General features: G+C 35.7%; 5 protein-coding genes across 8 annotated transcripts in view; 3 read left to right on the plus strand and 2 right to left on the minus strand.

Moving 5' to 3' along the window:
* The window catches only part of LOC119693357 (zinc finger protein 681-like), a 77,417-nt gene extending 56,718 nt beyond the window's left edge, over positions 1-20,699 (plus strand). Inside the window, exon 5 of the mRNA XM_048623957.1 lies at positions 20,280-20,699. The gene's annotated coding sequence lies outside the window, so the exon portion shown is untranslated. The remainder of the gene's footprint in view (positions 1-20,279) is intronic.
* Positions 1-21,363, plus strand: part of LOC119693291 (zinc finger protein 1 homolog) — a 538,991-nt gene that overhangs the window by 301,671 nt on the left and 215,957 nt on the right. The gene's annotated exons all lie outside the window — the stretch shown is intronic.
* The window catches only part of LOC119693302 (zinc finger protein 62-like), a 159,265-nt gene that overhangs the window by 102,812 nt on the left and 35,090 nt on the right, over positions 1-21,363 (minus strand). The window lies entirely within an intron of this gene.
* On the minus strand, positions 4,444-8,877 carry LOC105389485 (zinc finger protein OZF). The gene is made up of 3 exons (XM_011560599.3): positions 8,598-8,877; positions 7,688-7,827; positions 4,444-6,348 (listed from the first exon to the last, which is right to left on the minus strand). The coding sequence occupies exons 1-3, from the start codon at positions 8,600-8,602 to the stop codon at positions 4,853-4,855; spliced, it is 1,641 nt and encodes a 546-aa protein (XP_011558901.3). The 5' UTR covers positions 8,603-8,877; the 3' UTR covers positions 4,444-4,852.
* LOC105389484 (zinc finger protein 253-like) lies at positions 14,035-20,699 on the plus strand. Its single transcript, XM_048623994.1, has 4 exons — positions 14,035-14,197; positions 14,596-14,742; positions 14,821-16,061; positions 20,179-20,699. The coding sequence occupies exons 2-4, from the start codon at positions 14,625-14,627 to the stop codon at positions 20,314-20,316; spliced, it is 1,497 nt and encodes a 498-aa protein (XP_048479951.1). The 5' UTR covers positions 14,035-14,197; positions 14,596-14,624; the 3' UTR covers positions 20,317-20,699.

Consider the following 21,363-nt stretch of genomic DNA (forward strand, 5'->3'; position numbering starts at 1 on the left):
GATCAGACGATTTTAATCTGCATAACACTAACATGGATGAAGTTTCTAAAATCATACGTGCAATAACAACAAATGCCGCAGGTTGGGACACAGTCACAGCAGAAATGTTGCGAATGACCCTTCCAGTTACCCTTCCAATCATCACACGCATAATAAATGTTTCTATTAATGATAAAATATTTCCTGGTGATTGGAAGGTCGCTAAAATAAAGCCACTACCAAAATCATCATCGGTAAAGCAACTCAATGATTTAAGAGCAATTAGTATACTACCGGTTATGTCTAAAATTATAGAGCGAGTGGTCTGTACGCAGTTAACCAAATTCCTTGAAAATTCAACTATTCTACCAGCTATTCAGTCAGGTTTCCGTGCGCAGCATGGCACCGCTACTGCCCTAGCTGAAGTAACAGACAATATAATTGTGTCAGCTGATGTAGGTGATGGTAGCATCCTAGTTTTACTAGATTTTTCCCGTGCGTTCGACTGTATCAGTGCTGAGCTCCTCTTGGCAAAAATGTCCTATTATGGCATCTCACATGCGGCTCGCGACTGGTTTAGTTCATTCTTACGTAATAGAACACAGTTTGTTGTTACCGAGGATGGTAAGGGAGAGCTCAAAAAATCACAACAGAAAATCATACCACGAGGATGCCCGCAGGGATCAATACTAAGTCCTTTATTATTTATTCTTTATACAACTGACCTCATAAAAAACATCAAACATTGTAAAATTCATTTATACGCGGATGACACCCAAGTTTATTATTCTTTTAAGCACCAAAAAACATTAGAAGCTGTGCAGCTTATAAATGAGGACTTAGGGAAAATTTATGAATGGACAAAAAAAAACGCACTAGTCCTTAACCCAAAAAAATCTAAATACCTAGTTTTAGGCACAAAACGACAGTGTGAACAAATTATAAAATATGCACCGGACTTAAAAATAAATAGCATTATGATCGAGCGAGTTAATCACGCAAAGAATCTGGGCTTACTGATGGACAGTGAACTACGTTTCGAGGAGCACATAAGCCAAAAAATAAGAACAGCTTTTTTCCGTCTAAAAGTTTTATACGGTATTAGAAGCTATTTAACTGAAGAAGTAAGGATCATGCTAACGGAAGCTTTAATTCTATCCATATTTAACTATTGTGATGTAGTATACGGACCTAGGCTGCTAGAAAAAACCAGCCGTGCAATACAACGTGTGCAAAATGCATGTGCTAGGTTTTGCTTCACGATTCCCAAGCGTAGTCATATCACACCGTATCTAAACAATAAAAAAATTATAAAGATGCAAGGTCGCAGGGAACTTCATTTAGCCGGGCTTGTCTATAAAGTAGTGCGCAATAAAAAGCCGGAATACTTATATAATAAAATTGAGTGGCAAGGAGAATCGCATGGTATTCATACGCGTAGTAAAGCCCGTAAAATGATATCCTGCCCCAAGCATAAAACAAAGAATTATAAAGGATCCTTTAAATACGCCTCGTCCAAAATCTGGAACAACATACCACCCCCTATCCAAACCGCCATGACATATCTATCATTCAAAAATAATATGAAAAAATATATTTTAGATAAACAAATATCCCTAGCTAATATAACATATAATTTTGAAAAGAAATTAAACTAAATATAGTGCTTACCCAAATCAATCTTATTAATTTATCTCAGTTTAATATATTTTTTTAAATATTTAATATTTTTTTTAAATATCTAGTATACAATCCCTACAGCAAAATACACACTTTCATCAAAATTCACTCACACAAACTTCAACACATATTATAAAGCACCGAATTTGCATAATATAATTACATTGTTTAAAACTATATATATAACACTGATTCCATTGTTTAAAACTATAATATACATACACAAAACATTATCTAACTCATACGAGGGCTACACCGAAAAGATCGGGAATAGAATACTTAGGAATAAATTAGAGTGAAACCTTTTTGGTGTATCAAATGTAGTGTTTTTTCAAACATAATTCCATTTTCGAATTTTAAAAAAAGTAAAAAATAAAAGAGTATTGACCATTTGAATTTGACAAGTCGGTGTAAAAAATGGAGCTTACGCGGGAACATTTCCGTGCAATAATTTTTCACAACTTTCGTCGAGGTTTATCTCAAGAACAATGTCTCGCCGAGCTTGTTTCTATTTATAAACTTGAAGCACCAAGTAAAACGACTATATATCGTTGGTATTCTGAGTTTCGCCGTGGACGTTCCTCTCTTACCACAGTCCCTTCTACTGGTCGGCCAAAAACAGCGGTAACACAAGATAACATCGATGCTGTACGCCAGTTAATAAAAGAAGATAGACATGTGACATACGAGCAGATTCGGGCTTCTCTCAGCATTGGTATGACAGCCATTCAAACCATTTTACATGAAGAACTGGGTGTCAAGAAGTTAGTTTCGCGCTGGGTGCCCCACCGTTTGACCGAGGAACAAAAGTCGGCTCGTGTTAATTGGTGTCGATCTGCTCTGCAACGGTTCAATGGAGGCAGTTCAAATGCTGTCTACAATATCGTCTCTGGTGATGAATCGTGGATTTATTCATATGAGCCCGAAAGAAAACATCAATCGGCAGTTTGGGTCTTCGAAGGTGAGGTCAAAACAACAAAAGTTATTCGCTCACGCAGCGTGTCGAAAAAAATGGTCGCTTCGTTTGTATCGAAAACTGGCCATGTGGCTACGATTCCATTACAAGAACAAAGGACGGTTACTGCTGATGGTACACAACAGTTTGTTTGCCGGAAGTCGTAAGAGAACTTCGTAAAACTAACCCGAATCGTCGTATAATCCTTCACCACGATAATGCAAGCTCTCATACCGCTCGCAAAACAAGAACGTTTTTAAATATGGAAAACGTGGAGTTGATGGACCATCCTCCGTATAGCCCTGATCTGAGCCCCAATGATTATTTTACATTCCCAAGAATTAAAGATATGCTACGTGGTCAACGGTTTAGCGGCCCAGAAGAGGCGGTCGAAGCTTACAAATCAGCTGTTTTGACAGTATCCACTTCAGACTGGAATTACTGTTTCAATGATTGGTTTAATCGAATGAAAAAGTGCATTGAATGTCACGGAGACTACTTTGAAAAACAATAAAAGTAAATAATATATCTTTGTACTAATATATGTTTGTAATAATATATGTAATAATACATGTAATAATATATGTAATAATATATGTAATAATACTTTATGTATTAATACTTTGTAATAATATATGTTTATAATATATGTAATAATATATGTTTGATATCTTTGTACTTTTTTCTATTCCCGATCATTTCGGTATCGCCCTCGTACTTATCTACTCATTCAAAATTCTCAGTTACACATACCGATTTATTTATAAAAGTTTTATTTATTTTCATTTTATTTTTTTTAAAGATTATGAAATAAGTGCATGAAATTGTATTCTTCTTTTAGTTCTGTAGTTTACTCTACAAGGCACCTCTGTTAGACTGTAAGGATCTTGTAAATTAAATAAACACACTGGGGCATGCTGAAAAACAGCGTCGATCGAAAACCAGTTTTCCGTCGACTTATGCTGAGCATGTCACCATTTGCCAAAAGAAAATTTTAATTTATTGAAGAACTTGTTTTAACTAAAATAGTAAGTATAATGTAACTTATTCATAATTAGTTATAATGTAGAATAAGTTAAGTATGTAAGGTCATTTTTATTTTGGCAATAAAGCATATTTTACTTTACTTTTACTTTACTTTACTTATACCATATCCTATCAATGAGTCGGCAATTGACATGTACATCATTCTTATTATCTGATATGGCAGCTTGTATTTTAAAATTGAAAGTTTACATGCTATTGATCTTAACTTGTTACAAATATGGCTAATATGTGATTTCCAGTTGAAATTGCTGTCAATTATAAGACCTAGGTACATATGTTGCGGTACAAGTTCTAAATTGTTACATTTACAATGAATATGGTTGTCATGGAAACATCGATGCTCATGGGCTACCACATATGGTGTTACATGTGATTTAAGGTAAGGAGAATGAATGTGGACAATTTTAGTTTTTTGCGCATTTAATACTAGACCAATGTCGTGAGCCCACTTGCACAATAAGTCAAAGTTGTTTTGCATGACCTTTTGCGCTTGTAAAATGTCACTTTCAGCCACTACCAGGCAGGTATCATCTGCAAACTGATATACAGAGCCCTGATACTGATACGCGCAATAGAACCGGTAGAGAAGATAAGTCATTTTGGCAAACGTTTTGGATTTAGTCGTTCTACCTGTCCACAATATGGAAAAACAAACTCTCCATTTAACGGCAACTCTCTATAACGCCAAAAAATGCACAGTCCCTTCAGTGTCGTTATATAGAGTTTACACTGTATATGAATTTATATATTTATAGTCATTACCTTAAAATGAAACAAACACATTATGTATAATTAAGTAGGTATATATTCTAGTGTTTATAGATATTAAACAAAATTAACTCACAGTCTATCACACTACCTATCACTTTCTCCACAACGCCCAAGGTTAACTGGAAGATAATGCTTTTAGAATTAAGTTCGCCTACGCACAAATGTAAGTGTGTGCAATAAATTATTTAAATGATAACATAAAAATAATAAACTAAAAAAATATAATTAAATAATCCACCACGAGTTGTACCTACCTGGCTCAATCGTACCCACAATGCGATAGCAAGAGAGAGCCTTTGAGCCAAGCCACCGAGCTTTTAATTACCTACCAATCATAATTATTGAAATTTCAATTGTTCTCATGTAATAGGCCTGTTTTCTCAACTTAAAATCATAATCGGTTATGTAAAGAAGAAAATTTTAGTGTTTGAGACTTTTGTGATGCTTCAGAGAATCCGAGTATCGGTATCTTCTATGACAGACATCACATTCGTAAGGCTTTTTACCAGTGTGAACCCTCATGTGGCGAATCAAATGACTCCTTGAACCATACTTTTTGTTGCAAACGTCACACTGGAATGTTTTTTCACCTTTGTGAGTTGACTTGTGTTGGTTCATATTGCTAATAGATGAAAATCTTTTTTTACAGGTTTCACACTCAAATTGTTTATTACCAATGTGACGAGACATATGTTTGAGCCTATAACTTTTCCTTGTAAAGCTTTTGTCGCAGATTTCGCATGAAAATAGCTTCTGATCGATGTGAATAAACTTGTGTTGGTTTAAACTGCCTAATTCCCTAAATGATTTCATACAAGTTTTACACTCGAATGGTTTTTCGCCAGTATGAATCAACTTGTGACTTTTCAAACTGCTATGAGACATAAATCTTTTCTTGCAGGGGTCGCACTCAAACAGCTTTTCTTTTTTCTCTTCAGCACAATTTTTTTTTGTCTTTTCTCTCTTCTGCTTCTCATCTCCACAACTGTGAATACACTTGTGTTGTTTCAAATGATGTAAACATCTAAATCTTCTCTTACAAGCTAAACACTCGAATGGCTTTTCACCGGTATGAATAGAATTGTGTTTTACTAAACTGTGTTTAGATAAAAGTATTTTTTTGCATATTCTACACTCAAATCTAGACTTTTCACCCGTATGAATTAACTTGTGTTTGACTAAATACTTTTTAGTTTTATATCTTTTCTTGCAGGTTTCACATTCGAATGGCCTCTTATCACTATGTATCAATATGTGTCGGACTATATCTCTTCTCGTAGTAAATCTTTTGTTACAGATATCGCATTCAAATTTTTTATCTCTGTTTTGGATTAAAACAGATGCGGCTTTTGTCAAGTTAGTGGTCTCGGTGTGTGTGCTCGTGTAATGTTCACTATACGCTTCAGTGGTGGGGAACAACACTGCACACTGAGCACAGTAACAGTTATTTCCCAATAGAGATGTATGACAGTCTGTAAGAAGAATTTTTAAAAGTAAACAATTTTCTTTCTGTTTGTTCATATCTTTTGCATCTCTTAAATCTGGTTTATTGTATGTTTGGATGTCATTCTTAACCACATTATTAGGATCTCTTCGCAAATAATTATAGCATTCCTCTTCGGTCATATCATCTACATTTACCTTTCCTAATATAATTCTGTTTCTGTAAAATGGCAAGTCATTGACTACAACATTTTCTGATTCCTTCTTGATATGAGACTCTTCTTTATCAGACCCTGATGTATTGCCGTTTGAAACAGATAGAGTATCATCGGTGTCAGCGCAGAGAATGACAGGTTTCACATCCAGGCCCCCGGCGGGGGGTGTGACAAGATTCCCGCTGTCCACTTCCATACTGCTGTCAGGTTCATATTCATTTACAATTCCCTTTTGTACTTCTGTCTTGATGTGGGTTTCTGAGAAGATTATGATGTAAATTTAAACAGAATATGTTAATAACATACTTCTGCTATTTATTAGGAAATATCTACCTACTTCCTTAAAAAAGTATCTATTCAATGAAAAAAATTCAAGATGATCCTTACATTTTTAATAAGTCAGTGAGTAAGTATTGGCATTGGCATAATCTTTTTTCCTATTTTATGAAGTGTCTTGTACAGTACCTAGGTATACTTTAATTTTTTTTAAATCCATGCAGTGTGGGTTTCATCGAAAACATATTTATCGTTTGTATGAATTATGACTACAGTAGAGCCTTGATAATCCAGACCCAGGCTTATCCGATCTCCGCGGTAATCCGCATTGGGATTTTCTGATGAAAACTACTTGTCCTTACCCGAAATTTGATGGACAAAATCTTTGTTTGGTTTAAAAATAGGACCCGCCAGACTAAAATTGGCCACTTCCTTAATAAGTGACTTATGTAAAAAATTTATTGAATATGTATCTTAGTACCTAAACTTCAATAAGTACATAAATATATTCTAACAAAATGTATGTGCATTTTTTTACTATAATCCAAATGCTCCCTGAGTCAAACAGGGGTTATTTATTGGTGATTCTGATTAACAAGGCTCTACTGTATATTAGTTTACTAATATATATGTCGCAGGCATCTGGTTTAATCTCCTTTTTGATTGAACCACTAGCCCGTTCATTGGATGACGCTACTCAGTTGAATGACTAAAGAACAACTCGTCAAGTGGTTGACTGTAACGTCCAATGTCTTGACTGAATGTTATTCAGCGAAGTCGTTAAATGGGATATAGTATAGCAATTTTGTAATGTCTGGTTAGGATGAACATGACCAGACAAGAGTCAACAAAAAGACTATGTTACAAAGCTCTCATCTCACAAATTAACTAAACAATAACAATAAACATACCTTGATATTGTTTTTCATAATAATTATCCAGTTTCGCCACATTTTTTTCTTTGAAACTATCCGCCCGCGGCGTAACAATAGGTAAATCCATGTTGTCACACTATTTTAACACAAATAATGCACTTTAAAGCTAATTTATTTGCAAAAAATAACAATATAGGTGCTTTTTATGTCAGCTGTTAGCTGTTAGAAGCCATATTTGTTTTATTCACCACCTGACTGATTTTAAGTCTGCTAACTAGTTGGATGTTTTGTGATGCTTGTTAAATCAACGTACGGCCTAGTCATACAATTGGATAGCATAGCGCCATCCAATGAACGGGCTAGTGGTTCAACCAAAAAGGAGATTAAACCAGATACCTGTGACATATACATACATACATAGATAGGATATTGACTTAAAAAAATACCTTCTTGTATTCCAAAATCCCTGATCTCACGTTTAAGGATGCCAAGATCAGGAAACACACTCTGCAAGGCCGGGTCGTTCAACAGATCATGCTCCTCTATGTCTATGTCATCCTCCATCTTATACTGCACATTTGTGGAACTAGAAACAAGAAACAATCTTGATAAGTTATTCATTGTTTCATAACCATATATTATGTTAAATAAGTAGCCAAGTGTTTAAACTGTAGAGGAAAGTCCCCAGTTAGTGCAAGACTAGTGCAGGACATGGGGAGAACTAGAATGCCATAGAATATACATAGGTACATACATACATCCATCCTGAATAGAATGATGAATGTTATAATTGACTGGGTAACTGGGTCTATGGAAGGACTATGGCCACTGCCTGGCCTTTAAATTTCACACAGGAATAAAAAGGCAGGGGGTGACTCGTACACAATAAAATGAGCACCGCAAATAGACAGTAGCAGATTAGAGTAGCAACAAGGGAGCAACATGGAGTGGGTGAGGTATGGAGCGGTGTTCAGGTCAAAAAAGTTGCAGTACTTATATAAGTCAAGATCTCTACAAGCACCTGACTGGGTAATACAGTAATACATGATTTCTTTGATCATTATTTCTTTGCTAGCATTACACCACTCATGCATAAAGGTTCCACTCGAGAGAGCCAGGCGCAGGTTCTTACACCCCCACAGAGAATAGAATAGGATAGAATACACCACTCAAGCTAGCCAACGAAGGCAAGCAAGCAGTAGAAGTAACATCTCATCTATGCACACAATCACACCCCATGAAACACTGCAATTTGTAATATGACTAATAATTTCAAAAGGAATATAATGTACTTACTTACCTACATATATTTAGGAATAAGGCAATGAATAAGAGGCTATACTCGACAGTTCTTACCTCATAATTCGTGAGAAGCAAGAAAAATTCCCGCAGTCGTGTTGTTGTTATTGTAGGTACGTATTTATAGACAATTATAATCTTGGTTTATTTTGAGTAAGTAATTCAAAGTTGTTCTAGTAGGTATTGGTTTAGAGGACCGTGAAGTTGTTATTCAAACGGCCTACTTAATTGAAAATTATTTTTTTAACAACAAAATAAATTTAAACTCATGAATAGCATAGCGGCTACCGGCTACTAAAACCACGGGGAGGACTGAGATCGACAAATGGACATATTATGTGTTCTTTCGAAACACACAGCGTTGAGTGAAGAAGCAATTATTTGATTTCTTAGTATAAATAGGAAAAAATGGGTTTTTACATACCAATCTGCTGTATTTTCCTCTCTTTCACTTTAGCCAGTGGACAGTGCAGTCTAGAATCTGGATTCTACTCTGTGACGCGCTGTCAAATTTCTGTCATAGCTTTTTGATTTCTTGAATCAAACGCGTTTATATATTTTTGAAAATGGATTTTTTACTAATAATCCATGATAATATTCGTGTTTGTGGAATAAAACAATCAATAAAAGTGTTAATTCACTTAATGTATAAAAAACTCTGTATGAGACATCGTACTTTTCGTCAATGTACAAAAAAATAATTTCGCGCCGCTACCGACGCTCCGCCCGCGGGCCGGTATTAATATTTTTTTTCAGAAAACCGAGAAGATCACAAGATTACATGAAGATATTATGATAAATCTCTGTGATAGTGTGAAATATGCTCTCCAGCAATTGGATTCATACCTACCTTCGAAGTCTGAACTGAGTAAGTCAGAAAACTATTTCACGCATGAATCTTTTTCGGTAGAAAAACATTGCAATTTACAAATGATATTTTATCTTTGTGCTTATACCTTTAAACCAGAAACCAGCTCTGTTCAATGGTGTTTCTTTATTCAAATAGTATTTACGTTGTTACATACTGTATCTACATAGTTTAACTCCATTTGGTAAAGCTAAAAATTCTCATAAGAGAATGCTTACTTATATGAGAACATTTAAGTTTGTTCCTATTCATTTAATGCCATGTTATCTAGCATTAGGAAGCCTCTCAGATGGGCTACAGATGCTTGTTAGACCTTTGGTTGTTGGGTTTATAACCTTTACACTGCTTACTTTGAATTTAAATGTTTCAATTCTAAACATGGTATTGATACTTGGTTTCACAAGTTGGAATATATTTTCACATCTGGTATTAATTAGTTAACATGTACCTACCTATCTACATAATATACCAACCTTTTGATTGCTGCATGCATAGATGTGTTGTCGCAAAATATTTGTAATTTGTTGATTACATTATTTATTTACCAAGTGTTTATGAAGGGTGACACAATGAAAATAAGTCACTATTTATGCCCTTATGTGGGTCACCTCACCTCTGACTACCCCTTCGGGGATTTGCAGTCGTGTGTATATTATACAGAGAACTTTACACTTATATTAGCAGTCTCACTATTGAGACTGTCATCTTAAAATAAATTAAATATGACATGCAGTGCTGTGGTTGACAATATTGACTTGCAACCAATGGCTTAAGCCAGTAGCATAGTTTGACCTAGCGGATGGGTTGATGAGATTATAATTTATAAAATCTCTTGGCTAATATTTATCCCTATATTTACAACTTTTGTTGTCTTATAGGTTTTTTACCATAATACCTTCTTACAACTTATATGTATACATGTTGTTTTATGCTCACATAGCATTTAAAACTGGCTCGGGGCCCCTATTTACCATATTGACTTAGTTATTAACCATAATAACTTCTTACAACATGTATGTATACATATAAATATGTTGTTTTTTGCTCACTCACAGGATTTAAACTGGCTCGTGGCCTTTTTATTCCTATTTACCTATTACCTAGGTATACATATTATGTCCTTTTACATGCGGGTGTAATGGACAGAGCAACAAAATACATTGCCAGTCTAAATGCTGATAGGCACTGGCTATGATGAACTCATGGATCATCTCATAATGTATTTTAACTTTGCATAATTTCATTAAACTTTCGGAAAGTTAAATGTAGCAGTTACTAACTGCAATATTATTGATGACACACACATTGGTGGTGTCGGACCCATCTTCAAGTTCCTAATTATTGGGGATTTTATGCAAAGTTTATGAAGGTTTGAACTTATAAGTTCATTGTAATACATTGACCAGTCGAAATGCTGTTTATGGCACTGGTGAAGTAAAATGTATTATATTATATTTGCATAATTGCTGGAACCTTCCTCGCAGAGAGGTAAAATCTTATATGGTATCTGCAATTATTCACACACATTGTTCATGGGATACCTATATATGCAAAGTTTATGATGGTTCACAACCGCTTTATATAGCATTTAACCAGTCGAAAAGCCATGGGCTCTGGTAAACTAAAATGCATTGCCACCAAGTTTTTGCAATTATATATGCAAATATTATGATGTTTAACAACCATTTGTATAGCTTTTAACCAGTCGAACAGCCATGGGCTCTGGTGAACTTAACTGTACTTATTTTATTATTACATAAAGATAATTAACTATTTACTTTCTATCTGTAATATTTTTTCATGATTATAACTTTTTCAAAGTTGTTCATGTCATACCCTTGACTTTGTAGCTATTTGGGGTTTTTAAGCAAGAATTTATGGGAGTTTCAATACTTAATACTCAATCATTTATTGCATCCATAAGTCTTACAGTTTAAAACTGATAATAGGCATAATCCACTCATAAAAAGGTGAATTGCCAATTTTTTCTCCTGTTTACCAAAGCAGCTGCCCGTCAGAACAAAGCACAGCCCAAACAGGTTGGGAGATCCTCCCTTTCCAGTGGGGATAGCATGGGACCACCATCACATCCCTATTTATTTTTACAAATAACACCACTTAACGGTTTCTGGCTAAACCCATAATGACAAGATTGTTGCCGCGGAGGCCATGTGCTATTGGGACATTTGATTATTGATATGCAGTGGCCAAACATAATGAAAGCTGATGAAGCAGCTTTCTAGGCCCAAGCCCTTCCTTCATTGGAAGGAGACCCGTTCCCCAGCAGTAGGGACGTGATGGGTTGATGTTGAAGCGTCTGCGCCTTGGCAGCTAGAGTTACACATTTTTAATCTAATATATTGTGTTGTAACTTGCTTACTTTTTCAGGGATCTTTTCTTGAAAGACATAACCTGAGATCTCATATCTTCTATCTTAAAGGTGAGCTCTTGTATTGTGCCTATACTTAATATTGCATACAATACATATTTTTTCTGAATTTAATTTGGTCTTAATAGCTAACACAGGCTTGCCATAAAGAAGAGCTCAGTGATTACAACAGTAAAGTTGACTTCAGAATGAATGTTTATTCAGTGGACATTGTCATTAATATCACCTATACAAGGTGTATGCCACAGCACATATATTACCACTATGTTGGCTGATATTGTTTGAGCCCGGATTTGAGTACTCCTCATCTAGTGTACCCACATGGCAGGTGGTTGTCAAATGATTTTGCCCAGGTAGCTTTCTATTACCCACATTGCACAAGTTTGTAGTCTCTGGAGAGTACAAACATGAGATAGCTACAAGTCTAAGTACCTATTATTGTCCTGGACTTTTGTTCACCAAGTTGTGTTAACATTTGGCCTTTATGAGCCTTTCTAAGGATCTATCTGGTAAGGTGCCTATATTATATTGATTTTTATATGTATACCATATACCTACATCATGTGGAGCCTATGACTGATGGCTGTGAAAATACCTATCCAATTATCCATATTGGTTGGGCTATTGAATAGTCCCTATAAAGTGTTTACTTGCATTTATGGTGGATTATATTGCAGTAGTAAATTGTTTATCAAGTATAGATAGAGATGATGTGCGGTTCTGAAACTTTATATTTCAACCTGAGAGAAGGGTGTAAGCCTAATAGCTGTACAAAAGCTGTTTCTATTCTAACTGGCCCTTTACTTAAGTAGGTTGCTACCTACATGCAGGCTTGACTTTTTAAAGACTGTTGGTCCTGTAAAATCTTGGTAAAATTTGTCATGTTTGATTGAAATTGGTACATCTATAAATTTTTCCGTGTACCTAGAGACTAGTCATCACCCATGTATATCTCAAAAGAAAAATTATGATAGTGTACACATAGACAGCTGTCATGTAATCCTATTGCAGTAGGCTATCCAACTACCAAGCAAGGGTGGTGCAGTGACATAAGTCTAATACAATCCATATTTCTGTACTTTATAAAGTTCAATTTTACTTCAACTAAAAAGGAATACTACCTAATAATATGTATGACTACCTAATAGGTACAAATTACCTATGGTTATGTATTACCTAGAGGGCCTATGTAATACAAATTGATAGGTACTTATATAAAGACAATGATGTAAAATTTTATATTTTCTATTGTCTGTTTCTATGCTATTAGGTATTCCTCACACCTGGATTGGTCTTTAATTGAACTTTAATTTGATAAGAAATTGGCTTATTTATGTTATACTTACTTACTTAAATTAATAATGGTATGATTTATGATCCCATTAGCAACATACTTACAGATCATAAGTGTAGGTAAGTATGTGACATGTTGTGTATCACACTAGGTATGTAGTGGATACACACCTATTGATCATTAACTAGAGTAACTATGTACTTATAAATTTTGTTTTTAATTAATTTTCTTTCTTTTAGGTGCAAGTACCTTTATGATGAAGGTGCATTTTAAGTATGTTTCCTTTACAACTATGATGTTGTCTAACAGGAATCTTTATTATATTTTAGGTATATTTTACCTAAAAAGGAGATCACATAGCGTTTAGATTTTCTAATCTCTTTCACCAGCAGATAACAAACAAGTCTTCACTCAACGCTGTGTGTTTCGAAAGAACACATAATAGACCTGTTTTGCATTACAACAAAACAGATATTATGTGTATGAAGAAACACACAGCGTTGCAGCAACGGCTTGCAGGTGAGTTTTGAAGACTACTATGTCAGAAATTTGACAGCGCGTCACAGAGTAGAATCCAGATTCTAGACTGCACTGTCCACTGGCTAAAGTGAAAGAGAGGAAAATACAGCAGATTGGTATGTAAAAACCCATTTTTTCCTATTTATACTAAGAAATCAAATAATTGCTTCTTCACTCAACGCTGTGTGTTTCTTCATACACATAATATCTGTTTTGTTGTAATGCAAAACAGGTCTATTTTTGTTGGAGTTCGTTGAAAGATGGTTGAAATGAAAGACATAAAGAGCTTGCTGTTGACAGGTACCTGGTTGAGTTTGGGGGTTAGTCTGTGAAATAAATAAACTAACCCCTCTGCACATGACAAGTGACAGTGAGACGGTGACAGATAAATAATCTGTTTGCAAAAAAAACAAAACACTTAACCTAACCTAATACTTCTGTTGTAGCGTTTAATTTAATCATATTATTTTAATAAATACCTATTGACATCTTTAGAATTTCATTTATTGCATAAGAAACGTACAGCTCTCAAAACTGCTAATTATTGGTCAATAAACTGCGGAAACAAGTGATACTCACTCACGCAGGTAAGAGATCTCTATAACCATCAAGATTTACATCATCTCGAGATAGTCAACACTAGCATTGGAAAGCTCTTAAACTACTACTGTGCTACCACAAAAAACTTAAAACACTGTTAAACAAGTGTTTAAAACGGAATTTGACATATTTTGTACGTGTTTGACAGCATGAAACACCTGATAAATACTGTCTTAATTTTTTTTGGTAAGGCCCCTAGTGTTTTTGTATATTACAGTGAACTAAAGTCAATGAACAGTGTGATTAAAGCCTTATGAGTTGTATAAGTACTAAATTATTGTTATTACATGGTCTGGTGTTTATTTGTATAAGGGTGGTTTCACTTCTAGCTCTCAGACTATGATAATATAAAAGTATGTTCTTAAGAGCTATCACTTATTTCTAGTGCCTGTTTCTGCAAATGAGCAGTATAAGATGGAGGACGACATAGACATTGAGGAGCATGATCTGTTGAATGACCCGGCCTTGAGAAGTGTGTTTCCAGATCTTACCATTTTGAAAAGTGAAATAATTGATTTCAATATAAGTGCAGGTAAAATTCTATTATCTCTTCTTTGGGCTAAAAGAATTAATATAAATTAAAGGTTTTCTTATATCCTATACCTTTCAGAAACTCCATCAGAAACGCATGTTCTGGAGAGAAATGAAAACCAACTGGATGGCACTTTGGCGGAGAACAGTGGGAGTCTTCCTCCTGTGTGCCCCACGCATGACACAGATGTCAAACCTGACATCATATGTATGGATGTTGATGGTACAAAAACTGTTGTTGGCGATAAAATATCAGAATCTGATATAATAGTCTCTCAAGGTTTTCAATTGAGTGAATTTTATAGCAACAGAATAAAACTGAACAGTAGCGAAGAACAAGATGTGAATGGTATCCTAAAATTGGACTACAATAACATCAAGAAGGAGGACATGTGTAATGATACTGAACCAGATGCAGTGATCACAATCAACTCTAATGGCAAAAATAGTAGGAGAATAACAATATTGGAAAAATATTTACAAGTAAATGTAGTGCTTACAGACTGTTATACATCTCTATTGAACAACAACTGTTACTGTGCTCAGTGTGCAGTGTTGTTCTCCAACACTGAAGCGTATAGTGAACATTACACAAACACACATACCGAGTCCACTCACTCAACTAAAGCCTCGGATTCTCTTGTGACACGTAAACAAATAATTTACTCTCATGTGAATGAATTTGTGTGTGACACCTGCAAGAAGATATTCACTACGAAAAAGATATTGATACAGCATATGTTAATTCACAATGACGACAAGCCATTCGAGTGTGACATTTGCAAGAAAACATTTAACCAAATAACAAATTTAAAGTCACACAAGTTACTTCACACTGGAGAAAAGCCATACATGTGCGGTAATTGCAAAAAATCGTTTAGGCACAGTAGTACTTTGAAAAACCACGAATTGATTCACACTGGGGAAAAGCTATTCCAGTGTGACGATTGCACGAAAACATTTTACCGAAGAAGTAATTTGAAGAGCCACAAGTTAGTTCACAGAGGCGAAATGCCATTCCAGTGTGAAATTTGTACGAAATCATTTAAACAAATAAGTCATTTGAAGAGCCACAAGTTAGTTCACACTGGCGAAAAGCCAAACAAGTGCGGTAATTGCAAAAAATCGTTTCGGCATTTTAGAACTTTGAAAGAGCACGAATTGATCCACACGGGAGAAAAGCCGTTCCAGTGTGACATTTGCAAGAAAACATTTAGGCATCGGGGCTCATGGAAAAACCATAAGTTAATTCACACTGGCGAAAAGCCATTCCAGTGTGACACTTGCCCGAAATCTTTTAACCGAAGAGATACTCTTAAGGGGATCCCTAAAGCTAAAATGCTAAAGTCGGCTTGATATACTTGATTAGATTGGAAAAACGGTGGCTTCTATCACATTGATAAAAATATATTTTGTAGCAGAGGGTATACTGAACATGTTAGTTGCTTATAAATTGGTGCAGGATTATAATAAGTATGTTAAAAAAAATTGCAAACACACCATGTCTTTTGCCATTTTTTGACTTATTATGAAAAAACCCTCGAAATCAGAGGGCCCATTTTCATGGAATCTTATATGTATGTGTAGGTAATTAAATTCTTAACAAAGTTACCTTAAAGAGTTGGATTTAATGGACCAGAAGTCAACTTTTTTTGCAAAAAACTAATAAATTCCGGTTTAAAAATGATGACACCGTGACAGATTTCAGATTTCTTCAGTCGTCGCCCTGGTGGCGGCCTGTTAGGAGCGATACCCACGCCATTTTATTTTTTATCAAATATTTCACAAAAACTGATTAAATCAACAAATTATGACTACAAGTATTATAATACATATGCATTTGCTATGGAAAGTTAATTTTCTAATCATTTTAGATGCAGAAAAGCCGAAAATTCTTAGAAAACATTTCGCCTTTTCGATTTGTTTACATTTTTTACTATAGAGTTACAGATGCATAGATAAAGGTAAACATTGCACACAATGACACTTATTAGATTCTCCGAATAAGAACTATACGGTCAATGCAGTATGCCAAAGCGCGAGCCTGTTTATATTCTGAGGGGTAATTTATTTTATTTTAACGGTTGTGTATGGTAGGTAAGCTACACAATATACAGGGTGTTGAAAAGTAAGTTCATAATTTGTTTTATTTGAAACCAAAAACCGTAGTTAATTAAAAAAATATATATTTTAAGATGTGGTAGTCTGTACACTACAGGTTGTTAAAAATAAGTAAGTATTTTTAAAAATTGAAGATCTAAAATTTACATAATTTTTTAAATCTATTTAACAAGCTTTGCAAAAAAGCGGTTAAGTGCGACTGTATCTCGCCATGAAAAAAATGAAATGTTTACTGTAGCTATGAATTTTATGCGTTACAAGTGGAATAAAATACCGCATAATATTATGTACAACTATGTAAGAGCCTAGTTTTTAAAAAAAAACTCATAAGAAAATATTAAATACACAGGTTTTTTAACCCCTGAAGGAAATAGAGGGGTGTTATAAGTTTAAAGTAAGGGCTGAATTTTTTTTTTAAATTAGGGTGATAGGTAATGTATATTTTTAATGATTTTTCAAATAGATAAATGTTATACCATTTTTAAATTGCCATAAAATTACCTATAGTTATAGTTATAGAAAAGGGCAGGGCTACCAGTGCCCATTCGCCACTGCAACCTAAAAGATCTATAAATTATGACTCCCCATGCCGAGTCTCACTCTACAGGCCCAGGTCTTTTATAAACCTGATATTACCTATACAGGATGTTGCAAAAAGGGTATACTGTGCCGAAAGGGTTTGACTCAGGGGTTATTCTGAACAACTTTTGTTCTCCAAGTTTTGGAAATTCTCGAAAAATAAATTCGGTCTCTATAGTAAAAAGTCACGTGATCGAATAAGTTTCTATGTAAAAGGTTTTGTTACGTGAATTTTCAAAATTGTAGAAGAAAAGTGGATCAGAATGGCACCTAAATCCACTTTTGGCTAAGCTTTATACCCTTTTTTCAATACCTTGTATAAAATATCGTCAGCGTCACCTTAGATCGTAATCATCGTAACTCCTCGTGACCAAATTTTAGAGGAGACAAAAATACTGTTTTATTTGTAGTTCTAGTTGGCATACTACCCACCTAAAGTTTTTTTTAACTAGCCTAAAAATGATTTGTTTAGACAGTCTATCTTCCTGTTCAACCGCAGCCTGAGTGCCAGTGACTCAATGACTGAAAGGAGGCCATTAGTGCTCCTAAATAAATAAAGCAGGCCTGTAGATTATCTTTCAGTGTACCGACACATCTGATTGCTGTAAGAGCCTGATAAGCTCTTCGAACGAGTCATACCTCTGTGGTGGTACGGTTTCGACCTTTCGGACAGTCAGTTTGGCATCCGAAATGCGGATTCGAATAGTGGGTACAATACTTTGCGTTCGTTCACTGTCGGAGCAGGATAAGAACCACGGGCGAGTTGTTGCGCTGGCTGTTTGCTTAAAAATAGTAACCGCGTTCAACTCTATCCCCTAGAGGGCTAACCTTTAGGGCGGCTCTTGTATACCATCACTTGTCTTCTTATCTGCATAAAATTGACAGAGGTCATACGTGTCTAACAAGTACATTAAGGATGCGAAAAGAGAGGGTTTGTTTTCACTGAAGAAGTTCAGTTGCGGAGTTCCACAGCGGTAGGTCTTGGACCCCTCTGCTGTGGAACTTGGCATACAACGCGGTCCTGCAAATCAAGCTCGCAAACGGCGTTAGCACAGTGCATTTTTCATTTTTATTTATTTTTATTTTAATGATTCATTACGAAAAAATTGCTGCAGCTGTGCTCGCCATGCAGTGCATGGGCTACTTCCGAATCTGGGGGGCTGTTGCAAAGGAGTCCGTTGCCTCTATACGGTACGGGTTCCGTGCGATCTATGATCCTTCCGGGAGCACCTGTCTTGTCAAGTCGAAGAGAATGGCTCGTATTCGACGCAACCTGCAGTACTGGTGGGATTGGTTGGAGGACAGGACAGCAGGAAGCTGCAGCAGCCGTCATGCTGTGATTCGACGCATAGATGCAAAAAAAAGTTGAAAGTAACTTCATGTTAATAAAATATTAGATCTTAATTTAACAACATAACATTGCAAAAGAAAAATTAACATTGTTGAGTATGTTATTGTAATTTACTAAAGTAGTAATAAAAACAAAGGCTTATTGCATAGTTTTCGTTCACGTTCGCCTACATCGCACGTTGTATATGAGAATAAAGGGTATAATTACTAAGTTTTCTTGTTTAAAAATCACGGTTTGGGGTTTAGAGGAAAACAAATGGTAAAATGCGGAATACAGTTTTTTTTTTCGAATAAAGAGGAAAACATGTGAATTCAAAAAACGTTTCTATTGACACCAAAGAGTACTTTTCGCCGAGAAAAGTGGAGTTACAATGTTTGCGATCTAAAGTGATGATAGAACTAGAACTTATTTTTTCAGTTCACCTGCTGTTGAGTGAAATCGTAATTAGGTAAATGACTCCTTGACATGAAAATAACTTTTTTTAATACAGCAATATTTGTAGGTGTACTTACAGTGAGCAAAAGAGCGCAGCAAGGTGTAAATTTTTTGGTTTTTAAGAAACAAAAATATTATTTCTATCATATCCCAAATACACATAAGTAGGTACTTAAAAAAAAAAATACACACTCTCGCCTTGTACTAATGTACCCCCTTGCGGGGGTACTTACATATTATTATTTTTCTGGTGACCTCCCCATATCCCTTTGCCAGCTACGTAACCTTTTGTGACACCCTGTATATACAGAGTTCTGCAAACTACTGTTCTGCTTTTGAAACACCAAAAAAAAAACAGGTCGTCTAACTAAAAGGTCACGTGACCAAAAAAAAATTATATGAAGAAGCGTTTTTTTCATGAATATAAAAAATTACGTAGGATAAAAGTTTTTCAGAGTGACGCCTGAGTAACGCCCTTTCGGCTAACTATACTTTTTTTATTTACTATTCTTATACCTCACACGGGGGCAGAGTTTAATACAACACCCTGAACTATTAAACTCTGATAATATTTTCGCGATTTTTTTACATTCTGATTTCATTTCCTGGCTTAGAAATAACATCAATAACATGCTGCACACGTAGGTTTCGGCATAGTATTAAACCCTTTTTGCAACAACCTGTATAAATATCGGCACGGGTACGACTTTATATATAATTAATTATTAAATATTAAAAATACTTTCAAATAAAAATAAATATTTTCGTATCACAAAACAATATTACTTACTTAGTATATTTTTAACAAAGTGGCATGTCTTCACTTTTATGTTTTCGAGTACTATGTTAAAATTTCATGTCATTGTCCGTAGAACGCCCCGCATACCTCAACCCCCCCTCACTAGATTTGACAGATTCTGATTTTCTTCCAGCTTTAGTGACAGCCTTAAGAAGCATAAGTTACTTCACACTGCAGCACAGCCATATGGTTCTGATGCGTCGGAAAAAAATAATGTGAGATCTGGGAAACATGAGGAAACAACAAACATGAGGTACATGACACGGCGTGAAACAGCGGGATGTCAGTGAGTGTCAGTGGGGCGCGCTGCGGGCGAGGGCTCGGCCTCCGCCTGTCCCCTCACTGCAGGCAGCGCCGGCGACGCACAGGCCGCGTTGTCGACACGCTCTCCTACACCCACATACAAGCGACTCCACCTACACTAACCACCTCAGTTGCAATTCTGACATCGGCGCGGACGGTCGCTTTCTAGCGGCGCCGTCTGTAGCCGTCACGTGTGACTCACTACTGAGTGACCCGGCTGCTCAAGGACAGCGTCCTGTTGTACACCGAGATGCCTGAAATCCCGGCTCAAGTGGAAGCCTCGGAACAGTATAAAATGTAATTAAATCGGTAGAGTAAAACAACTATTTGCTTCTTTATTTTTAATAAACTTTTTATGGTATAATACTGATGTTTGTTGTTTTCATATTTGTGGTACCTGTTGCTGTGCTAGTGCCGCGGTGGTACAGAGGGCCTTCGCAAGAGTGCGCCGCGCCGTCCTGTCCTCAGCAACTGTCCTGGCTTCTGTCCAGCTCAGCGCTTGCGCTCGCAGCTCGCCGTCAACTGTACGCCGCCATGTGTGCACCGATCAAAGAGAAACATAAAATGTTAACATGACATGTGCTGTGTCATGTCATGTGTGTGTGAGTTTTAACCATTGACAAAAGAATAAAGAGGACTTGGCATAAAAATCGGTACTTAAAAATATATCGTCGTCTCTTTTTAACTTATTGGTGTTATCGTACGTAAAAAAGGACAACAGTAGTTTTGTCTTTGCCTAAAATTACAACATTGCGATCGGTCGCCATGTTGATTGACCAAGATTGACGTCCAAACACAAGGTACTTCAGCTGTCAAACAATTTGTTTGTTTACATTTTTCAAGAAAAAAGCCGCCATTTTAATTGACATCAAAGTTTAGGTAAGCGCATTTTTTTCGTTGATATGGCATGTCCTCTCTTTATTCTTTTGTCAATGGTTTTAACACATTTTTTACATTGCAGCGAGACAGTCAGTCAGTTCAGTACAAAAGAATCTTAGTTTAACATTTATATTTAAACTGTCGTCACGCGTCGA

The sequence above is a fragment of the Plutella xylostella genome, chromosome 11 (genome assembly GCF_932276165.1).
Source record: "Plutella xylostella chromosome 11, ilPluXylo3.1, whole genome shotgun sequence".
NCBI classification, from domain to species: Eukaryota; Metazoa; Arthropoda; class Insecta; order Lepidoptera; family Plutellidae; genus Plutella; species Plutella xylostella.